The 26,850-nt window shown below is 44.5% G+C and overlaps 1 protein-coding gene and 1 long non-coding RNA gene across 2 annotated transcripts in view; one reads left to right on the top strand and one right to left on the bottom strand.

The window, feature by feature from the left end:
• On the top strand, nt 1-23,209 carry LOC106740365 (T-kininogen 2). The gene is made up of 10 exons (XM_059731191.1): nt 1-281; nt 5,697-5,807; nt 8,084-8,168; nt 12,249-12,397; nt 13,276-13,383; nt 15,277-15,358; nt 17,253-17,404; nt 18,762-18,869; nt 19,850-19,936; nt 22,003-23,209. Exons 1-10 carry the CDS (start codon nt 87-89, stop codon nt 22,531-22,533), a joined length of 1,608 nt encoding a protein of 535 aa, XP_059587174.1. The 5' UTR covers nt 1-86; the 3' UTR covers nt 22,534-23,209.
• LOC132251451 (uncharacterized) overlaps nt 22,469-26,850 on the bottom strand; it is a 30,089-nt gene continuing 25,707 nt past the window's right edge. Inside the window, exon 3 of the long non-coding RNA XR_009463535.1 lies at nt 22,469-26,848. This is a non-coding gene — a long non-coding RNA (uncharacterized LOC132251451). The remainder of the gene's footprint in view (nt 26,849-26,850) is intronic.

The following is a 26,850-nucleotide window of genomic DNA, read 5'->3' as shown; positions in this document are numbered from 1 at the left end:
CAGAGGAAGAGGTTACTAAATCTTTAACAGGCATTCATTCTCTCGTGTTTGTCTTTTGAAAGACTCCCCCAAATTGATGCTCAGATATGAAATTTTTCGTTGTGCTACTGCTCTGCTCCAGTTCGTTCTCGAGCAGAGCTGGCCCACTCCCCTCTGAGGATGTAGACTGTGACCATCCTGAAGTCTTCGAAGCTGTGGATATAGCCCTAAGAAAATATAATGGTGACAAAGCGGATGGCAACCAGTTCGCTTTGTACATGGTGACGGATGCCCAGCGAACCGTAAGTACACTATGCAAAAAACCATTGTGGAATGTGTTCACTTACTTGTCTATGCCAAAGCCAGCCCACCTCCCTGAGCACAGGTAGCATCTTGCTTTGCAGGCAGTTGTAGTGAAATCAAATATATATCTTTCTTTTCTGGTTTCATTCTCTTCTGTTTAGAACCTCTGCTTTCTCCAAGTCATTCATAGCATCCGATGAAGCAGGCTTTTGTCTACAATAGCTGCCTTCTGCAACGAAATCAAAGGAATGGATTTTAGAGTAAAGTACTAGTCAGCATGAATAAAGGCAGAGAAGAGGCTTCCTTTCATAGATTCACAGATACATAGATGTTTGGGTTGGAAGGGACTTCAGTAGGTCATTGAGTCTGACCCCCTGTACTGGGCAGGAAAGAGTGCTGAAGTCACACGACCCCAGCCAGGGGCTTCTCCAGTCTCCTCTTGAAGACCCCCAAGGTAGGGGAGAGCACCACCTCTTTTGCCAGCCCATTCCAGATTCTGGCAACCCTTACTGTGAAGAACTGCATCCTATTTCGTTCGGGCCATTTTTCCAACCTGTCCAGATCTGACTGCATCTGTTCCCTACCCTCTGATGTGTTAACTTTGCTCCAGAATTTGGTATCATCTGCCAACTTGGACAGGGTGCTCTCCATGCCCTCGTCCAAGTCATTGATGAAGACATTGAATAGCACTGGTCCATGGACCGAACCTTGTGCAACTCCACTGCCCTCATCTTTCCAGGGCAATATCGACCCTTCCTCCTCGAGCTCTAATAAATATGGGCAAACTGTGAAGCCTCACACTTGTACTGGTGAGCAACTATACTGTCAGCAATGTCAAGTGTGCTAGAAACTACTCACTAATGTAAGAGTTCGATATCTGGCCCACAAATAGTCTAAATTCTTGTGAAGGGCTATGTAGCTCCCTTGAAACAATGGATCCATTTGAGGAGCAAGATGATACGCTGCTTCCAACTCTGCTACTGACCCATCTTGTCACCCTACTAAGTGAACGTTTCCTTTTCCGTGTTGCAAGTTGTTGTTTACCCCACTCTTCCTTCCACAGGGAAAATATTCCTGCTGGTGAAACTCACTTGTTAGCAAGTTTAATGTGATATTCTCCTGAGAAGAGCTGCCAAATAACGAACTTAACCAAAGATGGAAATATTTGGAATAAATTACCTGTGGATGGTATATGATTGGGGCTAGTCCTGAGTCACGTCTTTATCAAAAAAGACCAGGCGCTCTCTTAGTCAAACATGGAGAAGCTGAAGTTGGAGGAAAAAAGGTCAGGCAGGATCCTTTGCCTCCAGTCTTTTCTGTGCACCATTAATCAAACGAGTGTTTCCTCCCAAGGGCCACACAAAGACAGTGTTACTGGGACGATAATGGGAGGCATTTCTTTTCCTGGGAACAGCTTTCACATTTGTTTTCCTGCTACACTGGATTTCAGTATGACTCACTAGACTATTTTACACACAAAGATCTCAAAGCACTTTATGCAGGCATGTTCAAGGTCATAAAATGAGCTAGCAGCAGAAGTGGGACTAGAATTTATGTCTCCTGACACTTAGGCTCCATGTTTTCTATGCTTGATATCAGCCAATGTACGCTGGAAGGAGGTGAAGGCAGGAGGGTCCAAGAGCTGTTAAGCTACAGCGGGGTCAAAACTGCAAGAATGCTAGCCCCTGCTGAGGCCACAAAGCCTGCCAAGTTTTAAGGAGCTAGGTGCAGGGGTTTGGGGAAACTGTACCCCAAAATCCTGAAGGTAAAACTCATGTTACGTGTATGTCTTAAGCCATGACAGAATCAAAACTGCAGGGGTGGTGGCCCCTGCTGAGGCCACAAAGCCTGCCATGTTTCAAGGAGATCGGTGCAGAGGTTTGGGGGAACTGCACCTGAAGCTGTTGACAGGCAAAACTTGTGACATGTGTGACAAGGTGCAGCAGGGTGAAAGGTGCAGGGATGGTGGCTCCTGCTGCAGCCACGACACCTGCCAGCTGTCGAGGAGTTCGGTGTAGGGTTCTGGTGTCCTGCACCCCTAGCTGCTGACAGACAAAACTCGTGACATGGGTACTTGTGGGACTGACTGTGTCTGTCTTCGGGCATGGGGAAGGGGAAACTACTGCAGGCCTGGCTGCTAGCCCCTGCTGCGGCCATGAAGTCTGCCAGCTGTCGAGCGGATCAGTGCAGGGCTTCTGAGTTCTGGGGCCCTGCACGCCTAGCTGCTGACATACGAAACTCGTGACACCGGTGCTTGTGGGACTGACTGTGTCTGTCTGGGGCAGTTGATTGTCTGTACTGATTCTTTCCTCTCCTTAGTCTGTGCTTTTGTAGGTGTTAAGCCATGCTCGTTAAGTCGTTATGTAGTAACTAGGTACTGTACTGAGCTGGTCCCTGAGTGAATCACGATTGATTGGTAACTGGTAACACAGTAGCTGAGCAGCCAGGCCTGCAGTAGTCCCCACCCCACCTCCTCCAGAGTCCCAAGACAGACACAGTTGCACAAACACCCATGTCATGAAATTTGATTGTCCGCAGCTTGAGGTGTAGTTCCCCCCAAACCCCTGCACCTATCACCTTAAAATAAGGCAGGCTTTGTTGCCTCTCCAGGGGCTACCACCCCTGCAGTTTTGACCCCACTGAGGGTTAACACATACAGGTGACATGAGCTTTGCTTTCAAGAATTTAGCATGCAGTTCCCCACAAGCCCCTGCACCAATCCTCTTGAAACTTGGCAGGCTTTGTGGCCTCAGCACGGGCTAGCACGCCTGCAGTTTTGACCCCACTGTGTCTTCATGTCACACAAGTTTTGGTTTCAGGATGTCAAGTTTTATCCAAATCTGGCCAGAAATGACAAACTTATAGCCTGTTTCGACCTTCCCCGTTATATCCTACGGGCAAAACGTCAAAACAGGTTTGAAATGTCAAAATGTTTTGATGGAACGAAACGGAACAGCCGTTTCGACTCAAAACAAAAGTTGAAATGAAACACAGTTGTGTCGAAACGTAGAAACGCTGGTCGAAACGAAACGCTTCCATTTTGTACAGTCCTAATATTCACCATATTTTAGTTTAAACATGCACTTTATTCTAAAATATACATTTTTCTTGAAGTTGCTGCTTGTCTTAGTTTCTCTAGACACGCTGACTTAATGGCAAAAAAAATAGGAAGTAGAACTGAATTGTTACCTAGTCCAAGTGTGGTGTTGAGGCTGTAGGAAGAAAAGCAAGGGAGGGGGCTGCCAAGGTTGACAAGAGAGAATTCAGTAGCATGCCTAGGCTAGGGTGACGAGGCACCCATGCTGGGGGCTGACTGTGAAGGGGCGCCAGGATACCACCTACACCAGGAGTCTTTGTTGCACCAGGGTGGCCATAGGAGCCAAGCAGGACAGTACCACACAAAGCAATGTATCTGGGGGGTGGGAAGTGAGCGGGGGAAGCAGAATGATGCTCCCCCTGCACCTGGGAGCCAATGCCAAAGCAGGCACAGCCCTGTCCCAATATGTATGAATGGGGCGAGGGAAAGCGAACGGGACACCAGGATCCACTCTGAAGAACCCCGGGCACAAGAGAGCTGACACTGCTGATGCTAAGCAGCAGCAGCGGCGGTAGCAGCAGTCCAGAAGATGAGATTTCCTGCCCCTCACCCGTGCTGCTGAGAGAACTCTGACATAAAAATTAAACCAATGGAGGATCCAGAAAAGTCCATTTGCTCCTTAACAGTCAATGTACATCAGCAGTATAGTTTTAGAAAACCGTTGGTAGGTATTCCATGGCCCAGGGACTGCAGCAGCTTTGTTATAATGCAGGACAAAATACAGCAGAAATAAGAGAGACCATTGGGCCAAATTCTCCTCTCGCTCCCTCAGTGCATATCCAACATCACTGCACCACCAGCCACTTGGCTTCAGCGTGGCAGACCTGGGGATCTACTGCCAGTTTGAGGCTGCAGGACTTGAAGGAAGACGAATGTAATCACCTGCAGGGGCAGACTCAGCTTTGGTGAAGTTGCCACAGAATCTCTCGAGCAGCGCTTCCCAAACGTTTCCTCAGCTTGACCCCATTTATGACCCCATTTCTTCAGCATGGCCCCTCACCCCCAACCAGAAGCCCCCCACAGCCCCAGGTGCCCCTCACTCCCCACCCAAAGCTCCCTGGCCCTGCCAGTACCTCTGACTCCCCACCCACAGCCCCCCACCCTGCCAGGTGCCCTAGGACCAGGGCCAACATTCCCCTGCCCCTCCACCAGCAGCACCCGAGCCCCAGCTGCCACCCATGGGAGGCGTTAGCTGCTGTGGCCAGAGTGGAGCACAGAGCCTAGCTTCCCCATCCATCCCATCCCCCTCCCTTGTGGGCAGCACTGCGGGAGTGGAGTCCATGTTGGGAGGATACGGGCTACTCAATTAAGGCTTGGGAGGCCCCACTCTGCTGCCCATCACAGGGGGCTCCACGTCCCAGTAGGTAGGACACAGCACAGGAAGGAGGGTGCAACACCATGGCTGCCAAGTGAGGCGTCCCCTGCTCACCTGGCAGCAGCATGGGCACAACTCCGCACTGCTGCCCCTGCCATGCCTCACCTTGGCAGACATGGTGGTGCCACACTCCCTCTACAATGGGTCCTGCCCGCTGGGCTGCAGAGGCAGCTACTGCCCAGAGCTGGTCCAACCTGGCTGCAGTCCCACATCCCACAACCTGCTGCGGGTGCAGAAATCTCAGGGGGCACATTTAGCATTATCCCATCTGCTGACACGTCATTTGGGGTCGCAACCTACCGTTTGGGAATGCTAAAACCAGTGATAATGTTGGTGTAACATCACACCCATAAGCTGCATCTCACATGTTGCAGTGCCTCCGACTGCCATGTGAGATCACTGATTTGCTACTGAGTTCGGGACACGCAGAGAAGTATCTATTACTATATTATCAGCACCAATCTCTGCAGCCTGCCGCTGCTGCCAGGGTTTACCTGGAAAAGTTTCCCATCCTTCTGCTGACCTTGCTCATCCCTGCCTAACTGATAAAGTCCGACTCAAGCACAGTCTGCAATGACAGACCTGCAGACTGTTGAAATAGCAGCCCACATTTTCTTAATCAGAGTGCACAGGCTACAAAGGAGTATTGAAATCATAACTGTTTCTCTTTCAACCTTCCTCCATCCGAGAGACAGTGTTTTGAACAGGCTCAGCAATGGGTAACGAGAACAAAGTCTGTATTTGGCAGGGTAAATTACTGGGTCAGAAAGATTTCAGAGATCAGCTCAGTGGAGACCAGTAGCTAATCTGAAGCCCATTTTACACCTCCTTGCTGTACACGGGTAAGTTAACCTCTACTCTTTGAAATGTTCGCTGCCTCCAACGCTCTGCTGTCTTATTAGGAGTACAAATGATGGCTTTGTGTTATTGTTTTTTTCCCAGGCAGGTCCTGGCGCACAGTTCTTTGTGAAATATCGAATAAGAGAGACCACTTGTGCCATTGGGGAAGGCAAAGCCTGGCAAGACTGTGATTACAACACAGCTGTGGAAGCTGTAAGTGGCTGCCCTCTTCTTTCAAAATTCTCTTTCTGAAAATAGCAATGTAATCCACCAGTTACCATTCTCCTGGGGAAAGTGTGCAGTTCTGCTTGGAAAAGGGACTGTGCCAATGGCATTGTGGGGCTGTGTCTCAATAGACTGGCAGAAAAGATGTGCTCCTGCAAGTAAAAAATAAAAAGATGAAGCCGGGTTCCCTCACACTTATTCCTACCTGCCAGCCCTACAAACCCAACTTAGTGTGCGGAAGTCAAGTCACGAGCTCTCTCTTTACATGCCATTACTGGTAGAAAAAAGATTCAGCAGGCTGAGTTGTGCCCTCTGTTAAACCTGTATAACCTGTGCTGCCTTCAGTGAGATTGCACAGATGGAAATGCTTGGCATTAAGTGAATGTTTTCACTTGTGGCACCTGAGAAGGAGTAGAAGCTGGCTCATTCTCTTCGTGGAGTTGTCTTTGGAGGGCTGAGAGGAGTCAAACGCAAATTAAAAGTCTTTTCATCACCAAACTCAATGGGTGGCATCAAGAGGCAGTCGTGTTGAGCAGGGAGGAGCTGTTTTTATGCAAATATTTTTCAGCGACTAGTATTCTCTTCGGATTCTGTTTCGGCTGATTTGGGGGACAGTGATTCAATTCAGTGATTTGAATCACTGCTCCAAAATAATTCAGCCAAATCTGATTCAGAGATTCGGCTGAATCTCCAAACCAGACAGCCACCCTTCCCCATCCCCCCAGATGGCTTCCCTGCCTGCCCTAGCTCCCTGCTCTTAAAGAAAAAGAAAACAAAGCACCAGTCTTAGCAACTCCTGCCAGGTGGGGCAGGAGGAGGGGGTGATCTCCACTACGCCCACTGCCTCACACTGCCTGTGGGGCTCTGCCATGCACCGGCAGAAGCCCTGATGGCCGCTGCAGCGGCCAGTGAGTGTGGGGCCTTTTTTCCTTTTTTTAAAGAACTGGGAGCTGGGGCCAGGCAGGACAGCCATGGTTGAGGGGTGGGCAGAGAGAGTGGGCAGGGGATGGGGGCTCATGGCAGAGTCCCCTACACAGCACAGAGCAGTGGCGTGCAGTGGGGATAGCCCCTCCACCCCCCACCCCCCAACCTGGCAGCAGCAGGTGAGCATGGGCTTTTTTTTTCCTTTTTTTTTAAAGAGCCAGGAGCTGGGGCCAGGCAGGGAAGCCACAAGGGGCTGGGAGCAGGAGGATGGGGCCTCTCAGGGGTCCACCCATAGTCCTCTTCCCACCTCTACAGCCCACCACACCTGCCCCCTACTTACCGGCGTGGAGTCCAGGTCCAGCTGGGACTGGTTGAATCTCCAAAGTTCTCCAAATCTTTTCCGAATCAATTCGGAGAGCTTCGAATTGATTTGGACCTTTTTATTGGTCTCTTTATTTGATTTAGATTCAGAGATTCGGCCCCTAAATCAGGCCAAATCTCCTCTGACTCGAATCAGCATGCGATGCTTCACACAGCCCTAGTCTGTATACACTGGAGGCAAATATCAAAATAGCTACCACATGCATGTATAGAAAGCTTAGAGCAAATTGACTCCTCAACTGTACCAGTGAAAACCACCCTGGGTAGAAGAGGGGCAGAAAATTCACCAGGAGGGCCTGGTGGCAGTACAAAGAATCTCAACCTTCCCTCCAGTGGAGACTTGCAGCCAGCCCATCCCAGGGACAGGTTGTAAATAGGGCAGCCATTGGATTCAGTACACCTCAGTACCTGTATAATTCCTATTTGGCCCCTACTCCAAGAACCTCGGCTCCCACCTAAATCACCGTCAGGTGCTGTGAGTCCAGCTGCCCCAGGAGAGCCAGATTCTGTGCTAGCAGGGGGCGGCTTTAGCCCCTGTTTAAGTTTGGAAATCCGGCATCCTTTATTTATTGAAATGTGTTCCCTGCATGCATTCCAGGTGCATTAGCTAATTAAGAAAGACAATTTCTATCTAATAGTAGAGATTCCAACCACATTTGTTAATCATAAAACAAAAGATACCTTTCATACTACCTGCTTAGCCCAGCTCCCGCTTTCCTGTGATCAGCCAACCCGCCCCTTCCACAGCAAAACCTTGGACTAATTTAGACAGTAAACCTGACAGTCCTTCATGAACAACCATGATTGCTCATGTCAGCCTTTATTCCTCTTATCCACTAAGCATTCCTTACGCTTGCCGACTGTATTCTGTTTCAACAAAATGCTTCAGGAATATTTCACACCAACTGGATTTCTGCATCAGGTGGATTAAAAATTAATGGTGTCATCTGTGTCTGTAGGAATCAGGAGAATGTACAGCTGAAGTTTACATTGACAAGACCCAGAAAACCAGTAAAGTTTCACAGGAATGCAGAATCAGGCCAGGTATGTGACTGTTCAGGGGGACATTAGGTAAGTACTGACTGAAACAAAAAACAAACGCGCCTATGTTGAGATCTTCTGGTAATTTTAAAGAAAGGAGCGTTGCATTACTCCATTCAGGACCTCATCAATCATATATTATGGGCCACCATAAATGAAAAAAATGAAACTCTGCTCTACCTTCTTATGCATGTAAGTGCTGTGTCAATGAAACACCAGCAGATTATTAGTAAAATTTGCTTTTGAGTAAAGAAACCCAAAGCACCTGAGCAAAGTACCTCTGAAACCCTTAGATCTCCACCAATCCAAAAAGGATTTTTACTGGGCTAAAGGCACATCTATGACCTAGGGATTTGCTTCCCTCTCATCAAATTTTAAGCCCTTATCCCGCAAATACTGAAATGACAAAAAGCTTTGTTGCATGGGAAAACTGTAGTTTTGCCCTTTCTTCCAAATTATAAAGGGCTGCACTCATGTTACTGAGACTTGCCACAAAAAAGAGGCTTCACAGGGAAAAAAGAAAAGTGGACAGATTTATCCTCCAGAGTAGAAGTCTGACACCGGTGGAATCATCAAAAATGGTGGAATCTGAAAACGACCCTTTCAAAGGAAACTACTTAGGCCACTTGATTGGCACTACACTGCTTGCTTATAATCTACACATCTGCATGGATATCCACGAAATGCCCCTGGAATACATTGCTTTATTGGAAAGATATTACCAGTCTCCAATGCATCAGAGCTGGGCTTCTTTCTTTAAGTATCCAGATGGATGTACACATAGACTCATAGAAAGTTAGGGTTGGAAGAGACTTCAGGAGGTCACCTAGTTCAACCTCCTGCTCAAGGCAGGACCATCCACAATTCAATCATCCCATCCCAGCCATGACACACTGCAGTCATGGCTGTGATTGCAGTCAACATACATTAGGGACTGCTACCAATGCAGCTGCAGCAGTGCAGAGAGAGCAGGCTACCCAGCCAAGTACATACGTGTTTTGCAGCTTATCCTGAGCCCCATTTCCTGTGGCTATACAGGTAACAGTACCAGAGCCGGCTAATTTAAAGCTAGCTTCAGTGTGTGCAGTGCCTGCAGGATAGACAGTCTCCAGGTTTTACTGCCAACTACATCTTATTTGATTTCAGATGCATTTGCAGGGCAATGGTGACATCTAGGTGCCAGTAAAGTTAATGAGAAGTATGTGTATTACACAGAGGAGTAAAGTGAGATATGCATTTAAATCTTCACTTGTAAAACTACAAATATAAATTTGAATTCAGTGTCTCAGCCAGGCAGCATGAGAAGCACCACTCTTCTACCAAGCTGGTGAAAAATATACAAGTTTGTTCACAGCTCATGAAAAGAAATAAAACCATAGCCTCCTTAGAACAGGATGCACGCTGTGTCTTGCTCTGTCTGCTTTCTGACTGCTCACTGAAAATAGCATTGTGGCTTTTTGTAACGGATATAACTGCTTCACCATGCCACTGGCAGGCAAGAATCTGAAGGGTCAGATTCTGCTCTGCTACTCCGATGTGAATCAGGAGTACCTACAACATGTACATGCTGGAGATAATCCACATTGGCATTAAGAGCAGAATCTCCTCCAAAGATTCCTGTGGAAAGAGGTCAATAGCAATGGGTTCTGCCTGGTGAATGATTTCACAGCTCAGTCTCTCATATGTGAGCACCACATTGTTCAGCCATTAATACTGGAACAGTTCTACCGTGTCCTTAAACTGTTCCACTGTAGCCAGTTTACATCAGGTGAGGATCAGGCCCACAAACACTACCTGAATTCCATAGAGATCTAATACTCAATTTGATTTGCAAATTCACTGAATTATGAAATTAATTTATGCATTGAACTATGAAATGAATGTATGAAAATCCAGCCCATCGTTATCAGGCAGGAAAGAGGGGGAATAGGATTAGTGGTAGGGAACACAGTCTAGAGCCTCCTCCATCTAGGCTTTTAGTCAAAACTAGCCCAACATGGTGAAGCCTGAAAGTTGACGCTCTGATTGGGGAGGGTGCTGCCCTCCTCCTCAGCAGCCCAACAGGGGATGTTTATCACCCCAAACTCTGTGCTTCTCCCCTCATTAAGAAAACACTACCAGCTATCTGGTGATTCTGCCTTTGTTTCATGTGCATCAGCTCGGAAGTAGCCAGCACGTGGTCTGCTCGCCAATGCTGAGAGGTGTCTGTGAGGGATGGGGGAATGCCTGCTTAGCAGACAGTGGTGAGGGAATGGGGAGCAGAAGCTAGGCAGATGTCTGCAGAGACTGCTGAAGCTGCAGCCAGGGAGCAGAGAAGAGGGGCCAGCTCTGCTGTGGAGCAGAAAGCCCTGCCCAGAGAGCATGCTGGGATGCTGGGGGAGTCTGAGTTCATTTAAACCAGCAAGGGGTCTGGGACAGACACTGCATAACCCGGTTTGAGCCAAATCAGTTACGTCTGGTTGGGCTTCCAAGGGAAGTGATGCTCTCCCCTACCTTGGGGTCTTTAAGAGAAGGCTGGATAGGTATCTGGCTGGGGTCATCTGACCCCAGCACTCTTCCCTGCCTAGACAGGGGGTCAGACTCGATGATCTGTTGAGGTCCCTTCCAACCCTAGCATCTATGAGCCTGTGGATCTATGATATTACATTCAACCAGGTTTATCTCAAACCAGTTTCAGCCATTCTCAAGCTAGCTTATGTGCACTGACCATCTCTTCTGTTACAGGTTTAAACCAGTTTATGATCACCTAAACCAGTTTATGTGTAATGTCTGTCCCTAGCCAATATGTCTGTTGAGCAGCTGAATGTAAAACTGTACAGAAGCTCTACATCATGGGGGCTCACCAGAAAAACTGCCAGTTGAAATGTTAATGCTTGGCGGCGAGTTTAAGACCTCCATAGATTATGAGCTGTCCAGTAAAACCAGACCTCAGGGAAATCTCACTTTATTGCAACGGTAACAGGCATATTCGGTGGCTAGGGCCAGATTAATGAACAGACAAACTAGGCACATGCCTAGGGCGCTAAGGAAAAAAGGGACCCAGTTGTGCTTATTTTACATATTATAATTATTGAGTGAATAAAAGATATGGAAATATACAGTATTAAGTAGGGGTCCACAGGTTTTTTTGCCCTTGAGCCCACTAAAGGGTTAATCTGGCCCTGCTGCTGGCTTTTGCCGTTCTCTTATCCATTGCTGATAAATGACACCCTTTCTCACATGTCATCAGAGCTATGTCTTATATTTTCTTATTACAAATAGAGAAGAGCCTAAAACTAAATCTTAGATTCCAAGACTCCAGAAAAGTAGGGCCAAAGGGCCTAGTATCTGATTCCAGATGTGGATCCCAATTTTGCTGTAATGAACCAAAACTGAAAGGCTATATGTCCCTCCAGGGACTTGCATCTGGAGCTGTATTTTGCTGTCTATTTGAAGGGAGTCAAGATTCTCACCACCTTAAACCAAGCAAGCGTTCGATAACTGTCTTCAATCATAAAAAGGATTGATATAAATAGGAGAGTGATCACCTATTCTCTGTATCCGCAGGGGGTATGACAAATAATAATTGGCAAGAAGGGAGATTTGGGTTGTACAGTAGGAAGACTTTGGTAACTGGGAAGGTGATTAAATACTGAAATAAATTACCTAGAGAGGTTGTGGGATCTCTCTCCTTGGATGCTGTTAAGAGCAGGGTAGACAGACACTTGGCTGGGATCATTTAGACACGGGCCTTGGGCACAGGGTTAAACTAGGTAGTCTCATAAGGACTCTTCCAGCCCCCTGTGGCACTAAGAGTTCACTAACGCCTAGCAAGCGAGAAGCAAGGGGATTTCGAGATAGCGGCTCTTGGAGCTGCTCGAATTCGAGCACCCCCTCCCGGAACATGCGCATAAATGTCCATAGTGCCCCAAAGCTTGTCTAATATCCCTCCCAACTATGTGGTTGATCCAAAAAAAGATAGAACCAAAGAACCCTTCCTCCATATGCATCTTGTACTATCATGGCTACAACAACCCTTTGAGACTACTCCAATAAGTGAAGCTGTTTCTTTGAGAAAATCTCATTAATTTTTTGGTTTTTCAGCTCATGTGTGTGCTGGATGCAAACATCCCATTGGGAGCGACAGCCCAGATTTGCTACCCATTCTGAAGCTTGCTGTTCAAAACTTCAACAAAAGAAGTGAGAGACACTTCCTTTATGCTCTTGGTGAAATAATAAAAGCCACGAGTCAGGTTGGTATATTGGATTTTTCCTTCATTTTAGAGAAGATCATACTTTGGCTCCTCCTATGCACATATTCCTTGTTTTTATTACATTTTTCTGTTATAGTTCACAGTCATAAGATGTGTGCTGTACAAATAGTACTGTATTGTTCCAATTATAAGTCAATCTTGCATATGAGCCTAACCCATGTTTTCAGATTTAATTGGAGGGAAAAAAATCTCTTGAATATTGGTTGATTTTTTTAAGGTCAACCAAACATCAAATAATACAGTGCAATGGACGTCCGATTGTCAGCAGGCAGGTTTTAGGTTCATGCTGCATAGAAGTCAAGGGCAATTTTTATGCCTCTTCTGGGGGGGAAAAGGTAGACTTATATTCAAAGCTATACAGCACTTTTCACTTCTATAGAAGGGGAAACTGAGGCACACATTGTTGAACACCGGACTGTCAGTGCTTCCAGCTATGGACTCTACTAGACTGTTACTAAGCATGGTTTGTCTTTGAGCAATGTTCAGTGTTACCTCAGCTGTTCCTCTTGTCAATGCATACTGTCAGCAACGGAGGTGTTTGATGGCAGTGAGGGGCAACCTGTTTGGCAGGCATGCAACCAATTAGCCCTGCACCCTCCCCAAGTGCCACTCCAATCCCACTCACCAGCATGATCTGCTGGTCTGCTTTCTTCCTTCCCTGTGCAAAACAAGGATCATATTTTCCCGTTGTGCTGGGGTTTGATGTGGCTTACAAACTGCAGCATGAGTGAAAGCCTTGAATGGAAGGCCCTGCAAAATTGTATGATCTTGCTGTCCGTTTGGTGACTTCATATAATAATTTTATTCCTCAAAGACTTACTGAAGCATTTGAGAAATCTCCTGAATATCTGTTCTAGGTGGTAGCCGGAATAAACTATGAAGTTGAATATAAGATCAAAGAGACAAATTGCTCAAAGCATGAATATCAGGATTTACATGCAGAGTGCAAGCCCATTTTTGGAGTCGTAAGTAATCTTCACGTATAGCTGAATATACACGTTAGGAAATAATAACGACGACAAAGATTCTGATTCTGCAAAACAGTTAAATGCTTGCTCATCTTTAGGTCAGTGGGACTTCAGCATAGGCGTTAAGTTAAACATTTGCTCATGGATGGTACTGAACAGGAAGCGCCATGTTTAAGTGCTATGCTGAATCAGGGCTCTTGAAATGTCTGCAGGTTCACCTAGGCGACCAGAAGAGTCTCATTAAACCAATAAAGCTTTATTTTCAAGAAGATCCTGGCCAAGAACTCAGCCTGGGAAAGCAGTAAAGTCCTCATTAAAATGGCAAACGCTTTAAGTAGTTTCAGGCAGATAGTTCCTAAGGAAACTAAGTAGCCAAATTCCCATTGTTCTGCATAGCATCTGAGCAGGAAAGGTTTGCTGGAAATAATAAGTAAATACATATTTCAGCTATGCAGCACCGAGTCACCAGCTGGCTTGCCCAGAAGCATTTCCATCAGGGAGTGGCTAATGCAAGTGAGGCTTATTTAGTCTTTAGAAGAAAAGACCGGTGGGGGATTTGATAGCAGCCTTTAATTAGCTGAAGGGTGCTTCCAAAGAGGATGGAGTGAGACCATTCCCAGTGGTGGCAGATGACAGGACAAGGAACAATGGCCTGAAGTTTCAGCACGGGTGGTTTAGGTTGTATATTAGGAAAAACTTTCTCACTGGGAGGGTGGTGAAGTACTGCAATGGATTACCTAGCGAGGTGGTGGGCTCTCCAACCTTGGAGGTTTGTAAGGCCCATCACGACAAAGCCCTGGCTGGAATGATCTAGTTGGGGATGGTCCTACTTGGAGCAGAGGGCTGAGGTCCCTGCCAAACTTAATTTTCTATGATCCTAAGCATTCTCGAGCAAAAATGCCCTCTTCATCCCTACCATTGCCAAAATCATTTTGTGGACAGTAATGAGCAGGCTACCAAAAGCTACTTATATCTCAGCAAAATGTATGTGTAGCAGATAAATGTCACTGCAGAATGTCTCTATGATTGCTGTTCACAAATTATTGAGGGGACATGCCCTCTTCAGAAGTGTTGTCTGGAAGGAGAAGGGAGGAGACCACACTGTTCTGAATTGATAAAGAAGTGACTGTTGGACTATCTGGGTCCATGCCCTGGCATTACAGACTTGCTAGTTAACCTTAAGCTCATCACTTCATCTGTTTGAGCCTCCATTTCCAACTCTCTCAAAGGATTCATGAATTCAGCTAAGCTCCCTCAACTGTAAGACTGATCACATGCCCTGTAGTACTAGGTCTCAACCATTTAGCTGCTCAACTGTTAAGCAACCTTATGAGCTGACCACATATAGTGGGGTAAAAGAATAGGGCAGTAAAACACTGGAATTGAGAGGTGGTGGACTCTCCATCCTTGAAGTTTGTTTTAAGACCCAGGTAGACAAAGCCTTGGCTGGGATGATGTAGTTGGGGCTGGTCCGGCTTTGAGCAGGGGGTTGCACTAGATGTGACCTCCAGAGGTCCCTTCCACCTTCATGTTCTGTGAGTCTATGGTTCTGTGTAGCACTTGTTAGGGATTGGCAGGTCTTGTCAACGTATCTGCAGCTGTACTACCCTCAAACTAATGCATCTGAATCGTTATCTTCTGCTGCAAGGTCTACTACTGTGTGCTCCGAACCATGAGAGGCAACAGCTCAGGGCACAGCCCAAGGACTTGGTTCTCAAAGGCTTAATCACCTTGCAATCACCTTACACTCTCACAGAAGCCAAAGGCAGTCAGTAGCATTCATAACTATCCAATCAAGCTCAAAGTCTTTTTTCCCCTATAAGCGGGGGCACTGGGACATTTACATGAGTTCAGTAGTCTTAAAAACTGTTGTTTCTTTTTGAAATGCAGCTTGAAGGTCGCTGTGAAGCCAAGGCTTTTGTGGATCTCAGCAACACAATTGCAAGCATCACAGAGAAATGCATGTTTCCAGGTATGTGGAGAATACCATTATCTGGAAAGTGGTGAAACTCTAGCTGATGTGTTACGATTACAAATTAATGTGTAATCAAAATGCAAAGGCATTGAGAAAATAATGAGAGGAGACATGATGCTGGGCAAGAAAAAAAAATCAAAGGTCTTTTCCCCTCCCACCAGGAAATATTAATACATTTTCTCATTTTGTAAAAGTAGGTAAAACAGCAGGGGAAGTTGTTATCTCTGATCTGTCCACCTTCTGTCTACTATGGCATGTTGGGCTGGCCACTGGGCTCCATATAGGGATGGCCTGGATGATCTCAGAGTCAGCCCCACTATAAAGGTCTGCAGAGCAGCTTCGACAGCATGATTTTTCACCTAAGCCACTTGTGCACATGACAGAGGTTTAGTCCTCACCGTTGTCTTTTTTGCCCCCTAAACCGAAACAGTGTTTTTGAACACCGTTTCAATTTTTCCACCACATTACACTGACTGGTGTCCGGAAAAGGTGGTGGGGATGGTGCATGGAGTGTTGGAAGCCCAGGCAGGCTTGGGGGAGTATTGGATCAGGCGCCTCCAAGCAGGGGCAGCACCCGGCCAGCTAGCAGCCCGCCCAGGCTACCAGCACCCTGTGCACCAACCCCAAAGCCTGCTCCAGCTTCTAGTAAACCCAGCCACCATCCTGCTGTCTTTCCACTCTGCCCCAGGGGCAAGCCAGCCCATTCTCAGGTGGCCACACGTGTTCTGCCAGCTGCAGGAGGCTGCTGAAGGCAGAAGCAGCAAAGAGCCTGATCCTTATTATCTGCAGAGCCTGCCTGTCCCTCCTGCAACCAGAGGGCAAGCTAACAACAGCATTGTTGCAATTTGCAACATTGCAAACTCTGTAAACCCCCAAAACTCTTGCATGTATACAGGGTGACGTCATTAAGCCATACAAAGTGACATTGTCATCCCATGTACATGGCAATGGCGCCACATGTACAAGCACCCTAAACTTTACTTAAAGGTAGAATCAACTTCCTTACTCCTTTCTACCATCACTGCCAGAAGAGGACCTTTCAACAGACATTAATGTCACACCATTCATCTTCACTAAGTGATTTTTCAGATATGCTTGCAGGAAATCTAGATTTGCCAAGGAGCTCCAGTCCCCCCTCCCACATGGCAGAGAAGTCCACCATTGAGGGCCTACACAAAGATACAGATGTGAACAAAAAGACAGACGTGGAACAACATGGTCAAAACTAGGTTTTCTATGTATATCCCCTTTTCAAACTATACAGCCACATCCATCCCAGCTGGTATCTTCCCAGAGCTTGTTCACTAATGTGCAGTGTTGCCACCATTTGTATTTCATGTCCTTAATTTTATTTTTTACTTTGATACCTTACAAACTTTTCAGGGGGTAAAAGTTCCCACCTCTACCTGATTAAACAATGACTACTTTACAGTCACTGAGTGCAAGGTGGACATACCCCCAGACATGTTCTCCTTCAAATAATGCTTATGATATTCTTAAAAATACAGTTGGTCATGCCTTATAATGTACACTCAGAGCTTTCAAGACTGGATGTTGTCTCATTTCCTCTAATCCAGCCCTCACCTAGTTGCAGATGAGTCTGTGTCTGTCTTCTCCACCAAATATACTTTGTGTACACAACTCTCACTTCTAGGAGAAGCAGATTATTGATCAAATACCCTATCTAGCCTTAGCTGCTGAATTTACATTTCCCTCACATACCTCCTACGGAAGCTCAAAATATTTAGGTTCAGTCTATTAAAACACATTCCATTCAGATAGCTATGGATTTCCAAATAGATGGTTCCCCAGCCCTAATACACACTGCATCTTGTTTTATTCTTTGGATTTATTTGTAACCCAATGTTTCTTTCTGATGAGGGAACTGCAGACCCACCAGTCTGTGCAGGCTGTCCAGTTCCCATCCCGGTTGACAGTCCAGAACTGGAGGAAGTACTCAAGGTTTCCATGGAGAAATACAATTCAGAGAGCAATTCTGATTTCTACTTTAAAATTAGAAGCGTATTCCACGCCACAGTCCAGGTTGGGATTTAACCTTCCTTTTAAAATTCAGTTTTATTTAATCTCATCGCTCCTTATGTTGTAGAGACGGGCCTAGGATGTGGTATATCTACAAGTCTGAGCTGAATCAAGGCTCAGTTTGAACCACAGGTTCACCTTACTCACAAATTTTCGATCATCTTACTTTGTATCCAAAAGGGAGTAAAAAAACCATTCCTTCAATTTCAATATGGCATGGACCCAAAACCCTAGGGATAGGTACAGGTTCAGGGATCTGCTTTTTTTCCCCCCATCCTTCTTTACCAAACCTTTCTCAACATTTTATAGCTGTCCAAGTTGCAAAGTAAGGTATTAGGTAAGATTATTCAGTGCATCCTCCAGGCTCAGCATTCTATCCTATAATATTCTCCGGTGCCTTGTTTGGCAATAGTTTTCACAGGCTCAGAAATAGATTTCCTCCTTATTCCTTTTATAATCTGAGTACTTGCATCCAAATTCTGTTCTTGGTAACACACCATTGTAACGTCACAAAAGTAGAGTTACTCTAGATTCACACCACTATAAATTGCAGAGCAGAATCCAAATTTGTAACCAGATTTGATCCCTATCTTCAACTTGTCAATAAATGAGAATGCACACTTATGGCACTGTATAAATAAATAGTTCCTATTGCAGACCTAAACAGGTCTCATTGTCAGAAAATAATGAATATTCACCACAATTTATCTTGTGCTAAATGCCTTCTGAGCAATGCAAACCTCTTCGAAGCCCTCTACTCCATTCTTTTCCTTTAGTGATGTTTTAACAATTCTAATACTTATAAGCAGTTATCATTTCAGTACTGGGAGCTGGGATCTTAATACTCACTGCTGAAGCTTTCAGCTGACAAACGCTTCTTTGTTTGTAGCAAGATACACTGATTAAAATCCTGACTGATGAGACTCATATTCAAGGTAAAAATGCCCATCTAATTGGGAAAGAGACAAAACGAATTAGTTTATACGCTGCATAGGATTAAAATAAAAAAATATTCTTCTCCACTTCCCCAAACTGTACCAGCTACAACATCCTGCTTATTTGCCTTTCTGGAACGTCTTCTTTTATATTGTCCCATGCCTGTAAGCCACCATTCCTGAGACTTATGTCATTTTGCCCTTTATGTTCTTTTCCTCCACTTGCAATACTATGATAATATTAGCAGGTCTAATGGAGTATAAAAAATAAGTCAATCAGAAATGGATGTAGATCATGACATTTTTAATGCTCACAACCCTGCTGGCCAGCTGCTTCTTTTTACTGCATTGTTTTTATTTTCTGTGATTCCTGTATGAGAAAAAATGCATATTTACTGAGGAAACCCTTGGGACTGATTTTTCAGGTCGTTGCAGGAAAAAATTATGAGATACATTTTCATATTCAGAAGACAAACTGCTCCAAGTCAGAAGTGAAGAAACTCAGTGAAGACTGTGAAGCTGAAATTGGCAGCGTAAGTAATTAGGATGCTACGGACTAACACATCGAACACCCGTTTCCTAATTCACCAAACAGAACAACACCAGAGAATGTAGATGGTAAACTCATGTAAAGCAACATAATTGTGTTTCTAGGTTCAGTTGCCTCTTCTGCTAGCAAACCAACTCAATAAATATCAGCCATCACCTCATGCCACAGGCTCTGTACATGGTGCAAAGCTGATGGGACAATTTGGGGCCATTTCCTCAGTTATGAACGCAACTGGAAGGTGGGAAGGAGCAGACAAGGTGTGGGAGGGCCCAGGTAATGGAGTAATGTGTTTCTGAAGGTATGAGCCCAATGGATTGGACACAAAGGAGAGCATGGCTGTGTGGAAAGGTCGGCTAGTGCTGCTGGAGTGAATGCATTTGATGCTGAGAAGATTTGCTGGAAGGAGGCACTGATGGAAATGGTGCTCCAAGTCAGGAGGGGCTGGTGGGCAGGGAAATTTTATTCCCTTTCTTCTTTCCTCCCAGCTGCATAATGCTCATTTCTCCAACTGAAAAATGCTGCTGCAAGGAGCTGCAAACCCAGCTCCATAATATCAATGGGCACGTTTAAAACTTAGCCTTAATCCCTGTCTACCTCAATGTACCCATCTTACATAGGGATAGCAACATTAATACTTCCCTACTTCTCACAGCTTTTGGGAGAATTAACTACTTAATCTTGTAAAGCATTGGACATTAAAAGTGCTACAAATTATTGTTGAGTGTTCAATTGTATGATCCATGCAAGCTTCCTAAATCTAAATAAAACTAAATGGGGAAGTTTTCCAGTAGAGGAACTTCCATAGTTATGACAACTATATTTTATAGATGTGCATATAAATTCCCTATTCATTGTGTTTAAAAGTATCATTAAAAAGCTGTATCATTACACATACACAATTCTGATTCTTTGTAATACTTTGTTGATTTAAAACCTCATGTTTCCTTTTTGCTTTGCTCACAGATGTCTTTACAGTGCACAGCAAATATATATGTGGTGCCATGGAAGCAGGAAATCTTCCCTCAGGTTAACTGCAGTGAAATGATCCCGGTACGAATCCTAAATAAATTTTTCTTCCATTTCAGCCTACTTGCAGCACAGTAAGTAGCGGGGGAGGAGGCTCATCTATATGAGATGCTACGTCGCGGTAGCCACAAGTACTACGTGACTGCCCAGTTGGGCACACGTGTAAATGCACTCTGTGTAGTGGAGAAATATTTGCTTTCCTCTATCCATCCCGTTCTCAGATCAGCTCTGATTTGTTCTAAAGTGATAGGAGGGAAATGCTTACTTGCTGTCATGTTAGTAATGTCATGAACTGTCTGCTCACCCTGTAACTCTGGTGGCTTTGTGACACATAGGCTGAACTAAGGCAATGTATGATATCCCGGCCTACATGAGAAAGAACAGAAGGTGCAGAAGGAAGCAGCAGAATACATAGACACTGTTTTGGTGATTGGATGCCTGCTCCTTTGCTTTTGCTGTCAAACTCAAATTCATGAGGTGCTGAGGATTATCAACCCCCGCACCGCCAATCCAGCTGCATAGAGCCTGGCTGGCCACCACAGCATAGCTGTGGGCAGCCAAGTTCCTTTTCTGGTGACACATGCTACTGCTGTGTGCTCCATGCCGCTTTGTGCGGCTGTTTACTTTTGCGATACCAGGACAAGGACACCCCAGTATCAAATATTGACACTGTGCTGCAAATTTTCAGCATGGTGTACAGTGTTACATTTGCTACGTGTGGTTTGTACCACTAAAAACAGGTTTGCAGAGCTGCATACCACATGTCCAGGCTTGTATGGACGTATCCCAGGAGTTCAAAAATCTCAAAAATGTCTGCTAATCTGTGTTTATTAGCCAGGGAGTAGATAGTTGTTTTTTTCTGAAGCAGCAGTTTCCACATCCCCCCATTCCACCGTTACCAGCCCCTATATCTAGGTAAGTGTTTGGTGGTCACAAAACAGGGATATCAAGTCAAACACTTTGATTTTCTTTTTTTATTTATACCTGTGAGGCCAGAAATAGAAAACCGAACAAGTCTGCAAATGATTCAGTACTCAACACTCTTAATGGGCTCAGTAGCTTCATCACATCCAGGATATGTGTACTGGGTGAATATGACCACTTGAATCATGTCTACACTACAGACCATATTGAATTTGGCATTGGTTTTCAAATATGGTTTCACCCTAGGTTTCCTCGAACAGTGGCTTAATAAGGTCCAGCTGTTCTAATGAGCAGGAACTAAACCATGTTAGATAGTTGATGTCGGAAGAGCAATAAGTCTCTGTTGGTCAGATGAAAAAAGATTCTTATAAAGGGTTTTCTACATTACTGTACGAAGCAAAGCTCTGTGTTGATAACCTATTGTTAAATACATAGTGGGGCAGGGCATGATTGTGTAGACATTAACCTATGCTAATTATCTTCCACTAGTTACAAATATATATAGTTCCAATCTGCAAACTAAAAAATCATTAAGTAGTACTTCACAAAACAAAATGAGCCAGGTTTTTGCTTCATGCCTTTATTGAAACTAGCATTTGACATGAATTAACACATTGTTTTTTCTCCTTGATATGATATCTTATGACTATGCCTAGGGTACTTTAGTTCCAAAATTGTTCACAAATGAGACCTAATATACACACTTACAAAGAGTCATCTGATTGGGTTATGCCGCACAGTCCTTTTCCATGGTAAAAGCAGCTAAATCAGTAATAGATAAAGAGATTTTTTTACCTATAATTTCCCAACAATTTTGGAATATTTCTGGAAGAATGGTTCTATATAGTTATATTATTTGCATTTAGACCATAGATGGATAAGATCATCTAATTTAGCCCAGAAGACCTGGTAAAACATTTTTGTTAACTGGCTCACATGTATACCTCAGCTATAGTTTCCTGGTTCTCAAATATTTGAAACTAATGCACTGAGGTCAGGCAATCCAGAAAACTCCCTCTCTCCACCAGCTCTTTAAACATACTTGTTTAACATTTTACACTGCAACCTCAAACGGAATACGAACAGTTTGTTCCAAATAGTGTACTATGTACTAATCATTAAATTACTGCAATCTCTTTGTATAAATATCTACCATTTCCTTTCAGGGTCACCCTGGCTATCGTAATGGCTTTACCCCTTTCCGATCATCTATGGAGCATGAAATTGGGCCTGGACAAGCAAATGAGGATGCACAAGGGACTGGGCATGCACGTAGGGTTGGGCATGGACATGGCCATGGGCATCAGTTTAAGCACAGACCTGGGCATAAAAAAGGGCATGAAATTGGGTGCGGGCATAAAAAACATCATAAGGAGGACAAACATAAAGACTCCAAAGACAAGTCCTCTGAAGAATCGGAGGAAAAGGTCCCTTGCCAAAGGGAAAGCCAGCTCCCAAGCGTAGACGAAGGTCTATTCCAGTCAGATGCATTAACTACTCCTGCAGTTACAGTGGGTCCAAGAGATGATTCTTCTACCCCTGATATCCCTGCAGAACCAGTTAGCCCTGCAACTGTTGAAATTACTACTGATACTTCTTTATTTGATGAGCTTCCGGATCTCCCAGAATCCCCTGTTCCCAAGTGTCCTGGAAAGCCATGGAAATCAGTTATGCAACTCACAAATCCTTCTGAATAGCCCAGATTATTTACAAATGAGGATCTTTAACCTCATGCATCAGCACAGCACAAATTAGAAAAATCTTCACCTACCAATACTGATGTGGATGATTTTGACCTTGTGGGTGCTTTATCCTTTTAATTTGAACAGTCTGTGATCCATTTTTTCAGGCCAGAGATAGAAAATTATACAATTATCTTCTTTGGAAGCCAAAACATTTCTTAGAAGAATGGTTTCCATACTGTTACATACAATACTCAAGAAGGTCACTAGCAAATCCTGAGAACAAAGAGCACAAGGCAATCTCAATACTTGATTCACCCCTCACGAGGGTGCTCATTAGGAGTGAGTCCAGTGAAATCTGTGTGACACTGCTGTAGAACAAGCAACAGTGAGAGGAAACCGCGGGTTTCTTTCTCCAGGCTTCCAGTGAAGTGAATTGATTCAGGTATTTGTGAGTCCTTTTTCTCATATGCCAAAAGTATTACACTCACGCCCATTGTGCTAAGTTTAAAATACTATGGGGACTGGTACAAAGATTTCTGGGAATTATCTGAGGGAACCTAGTCAAAGGATAACTGTAGGGTGAGGAAAAGCAGCTCACACTGTGAAATAGGACAAGGCCCCTTCCCTTAAATATTTAAAATCATCTGCTGGACTGACAATTGAAAAACAATAAAATAGAAATGTTTTACTTGTGGATTTCTTTACTCCTATTAACATAATCTCCAATTCTTTACCATATAGTTGCTTTCTTGGAGGAGACATTGGAGGGAGAAGTCACAGAAACCCAGATAAAACATCATCTCTTAAGCAAGTCCCAGCTGGAACGCATTTCCAGAGCAGCAAAACTATTTCTGCTATGTAGAATATTTGCTGTACAGCATAATCACAGAAACTAACAGCTTTTCCTGTGGGAGAGGTTCACAGGTACCACAGGTCTGAGAACAGACTTATGGACAGTGTGAGATGCTTAAGATGTCTGACACCTTCCATCCTAAGACTGTGTTTTCTGTTGCAAACTATTTGCTTGTAGCTCAGCAGAAATTTTCTATTCTGGGTGTCTACCAAACCCAGAATATTTTTTGTAGGTTTTAGCTAAACTGTTCCACTTATTTGCATGTATAACATTAAGGAAAACACATTTTTTGCCATGTTAAAAATTCATACGCCTGTTTCGCTAAGTCTTAATATTCCCATGGTTTCATTCAGGAATTTGAGAGTTGGCTGGGGGCTTCCTTCATGGTCCATGCCCCACACTCATGAAAATCCACCAAAATCTGGCCGAGAAAGAAGTCTCTAAATAACGAGTTTGCATGTACTTAAGAGAGGTTGGTTAGTGATTAGCAGCTATATTCTCTAAGATTTCATCTCTACCAAGCATGTCCCAGCCCAGACATGGGTAGATCTAGGATTTGGAAAATTGGTACATATAGTGCATCATCCTGTTACACAATATCTATTTTTCTCCAGGTAGAAAGAAGCTGAAAACTTTACTAATATGCTAGGGAAATAGGGCTGTACCATTACGTCAATCTCTGAAGCGAAGAACAAATAAAACTTAATTGGAATGAGCTAAGAACAGTCTGCAGGGCTACGAAATAGGAGCTATATTACCAAGAGCACCTGACAGACAATAGAACTGCAGAAGAAAGGCTAGCTTGAATAGTGGAACAGCAAGACCTTTAAAAATGAGACAGGGTCTTTAACACTTGTGAATGAAAAGTTTAGGAGGAATCAGGTAGATTTTAATGTGCCATGGATACAACTGATGCTCTCACTGCTGCCTTAACAGCAATGCTGCTGCCACTGCCAGGCAATTGGTTTTAAATTTTAGGTGGAGCAGGAATTAAACAAGGTGCAACTGCATCAGTGCACAGCCCTGCCTCACCCGAGCCACCCCTTAGCCCAGGGTTGCAAAAGTTGATTAGGACATTGCTGGTAATCGCTCCTCCCACCTGCTGGAGCTGCGGGGTCACCTGCAACAGCATCAAGAGCAAGAAGCGGGTCTCTTCTGTTCTCACTATGCTCCTGTTGCTGATGTGTGCGCAGAAGGGAGAAGAACAGGTACAGGCCGATGAAGAACATTGGGATTAGGTTGGAAAAGATGCAGAGTGTGGGAAGACAGGAGCAGGAGCTTGTCAATGGGGAGGCAGAATAATATCATGGAAGGGAAGGGTGTGAGGAACAGAAACTAGGAAGAGGGACAGAAGCCATGGAAGTTGAAAGGACACAAATAGGGGTTGGGGGACATGGCCCAGAGACCAAAGAAAAGAAGAGACAGATGGAAATGGGTGCAGATGGAAGAAAGGGGCAGGAGCTGAGGCAATAGTCGCAATGGACTGGAAAGGGGCAAGAACTGGGGAAAGGAAAAGGAGCTGAAGGGAACAGAATTAAGTTGGAGAGACCAAGACAGAAGGGCTTGTATCCACAAGAGGATTTCCCTCCCCAACAAGGGGGATTGCATCAATTAGTGGCAAGGGAAGCAGAAGCAACACTTGAAAAAGTGAAAAATACCGACTGCAATGTGGTATGACATAAACACACAAGTTCAGGCAACACTGAGATACTATATTAATACAGATAGTAGGACACTGCACTATGGATCTTAAGATCTCAACCATATTGATGATCCACGCAGCAGGGGGGCTGTTTAGCACCATAAGATGATTTTTTTCATTCATTCCGTGTTTGAGCTTTGAAAAATATTAAGAATGTAAAGTAAAAAGCTACATTAAAAGAGTCTTGAGGAAAGCCAAGTACCTCAAAGTTAGAAAATACCTATATTTAGGTTGCACAAGCTTAATTTATGTTGGTACACTAGGTGGACTATAATTTCTCTACTTCCCTTATTTAAACATTTGTTTTCATTCTAAATCAGAACAAACATAGCATTTCAAATAAAATGTTAGATAAAAGTGCCAAAAAGCCCCACCGAAGTCTATAAGCTATACGGATGTGGGGTGAATTGAGTCAAAATTACTCAATTCCTCTTCTGGGCAAGTGCTGTGCTCAGTGCGTGCTGAGCTGAAAGCAAAGCACTGTTTTTGTTTTTCCATATTTGTAAGCACACTTAGCATCTTTGCATCTCAGTTTCCTGCCCGTATAAAAAGGATATAACAATAAAAACCCTTTCATCTAACAGGGGTAAAGTTTGTTGAATGCTTGTAAAGGCTGATGAACACCATAAAAAGTCCCACAAGCAAATGAATCGTTCTGTTTTCAGAGCAACATTCAGTAAATACAGCAAGGGGCCCACACTGAACAAGGAGGAAGCAAAATATTGAATAGCTGCCTGCTTAGTGAGCACAGTCCTTTCCGAGGCAGGGTTCCCATGGAATGGTACGTTGCTGTATAATTCAAGACCATCTCAGACTGTGCACATACAAGGGGCTGAACTAAGGCTGGATAGCCAACTTTAATTCTGGCATCCCACAAATATTAGTGCTTGACTTTGATACCTTAATAACTTTCTTTTCCCAAAGGTTCTTCTTTCTGTGTTATTAACAGAGGACTCTAACTAAAATATATCATAGGACTGCAAGCAGAGCCTAGCCATTCATAATGAGTTCAGGGCTCAGAGATCAGGTCATTTGGTAGCTGGCATGACTATTATCAGCTACTTTTAATGCTGGCTCCACCCCAGTTTCACTGAGTGGCATCAAGGACAGGCACATCACCTCACTGTGCCTCAGTTTCCCAGATTACTGACTAATGCTTATCCACTGTATTGTGCAGGGATGAATATTAATAAGTTTATCACCAGCTGCACATTCCACTAGGTTGTAAGGGTTGGCATATTAGCAGTTTCAATTACAAAGTAAGGAACTGTAAAGAGCCATAGAAGAGCTAGATGCTCACTGATACACATTTCTGCAGACATTTTTGCAACATACGCTGATTTTCTAGGACTTCTGCATTCTGAATATTAAACAGATCATTTATGTTCACGGTGTCACTGTCTAGAGCCAGCACTTCATTGTCTCAGTGAAACACTGTGGCCTGCTTAGGTCTTTCTCTTTAGGCCTCCTGTTCTGATTCATTCAGAGTGGGTTGTTAGATGTGAAAAATTAACCAGGACTTAGAGGCCTACCAAGGTTTTTTAAAGCTTTCTGTGGGCTCAAGGGCTTGTACTGTTGATGCTGACCTTGTTACACCAGCTGCTGAGGCTTATCCTATTATCTTGATGGCAGGTGGACAACCTTGGGGTCATTCTGATGACTGCACAAACTTTGTTTGGATAAACCCAGGGGACTATTTGCAGTGTAAATAGGATATGATGGGAATCCACCAGCCAATCAGCACGCCCACTCTGATTGCTTGGCTCAAGCCTCT

Source organism: Alligator mississippiensis, chromosome 7 (genome assembly GCF_030867095.1).
Source record: "Alligator mississippiensis isolate rAllMis1 chromosome 7, rAllMis1, whole genome shotgun sequence".
NCBI classification, from domain to species: Eukaryota; Metazoa; Chordata; order Crocodylia; family Alligatoridae; genus Alligator; species Alligator mississippiensis.
This window is presented reverse-complemented; position numbering and strand designations above follow the sequence as displayed.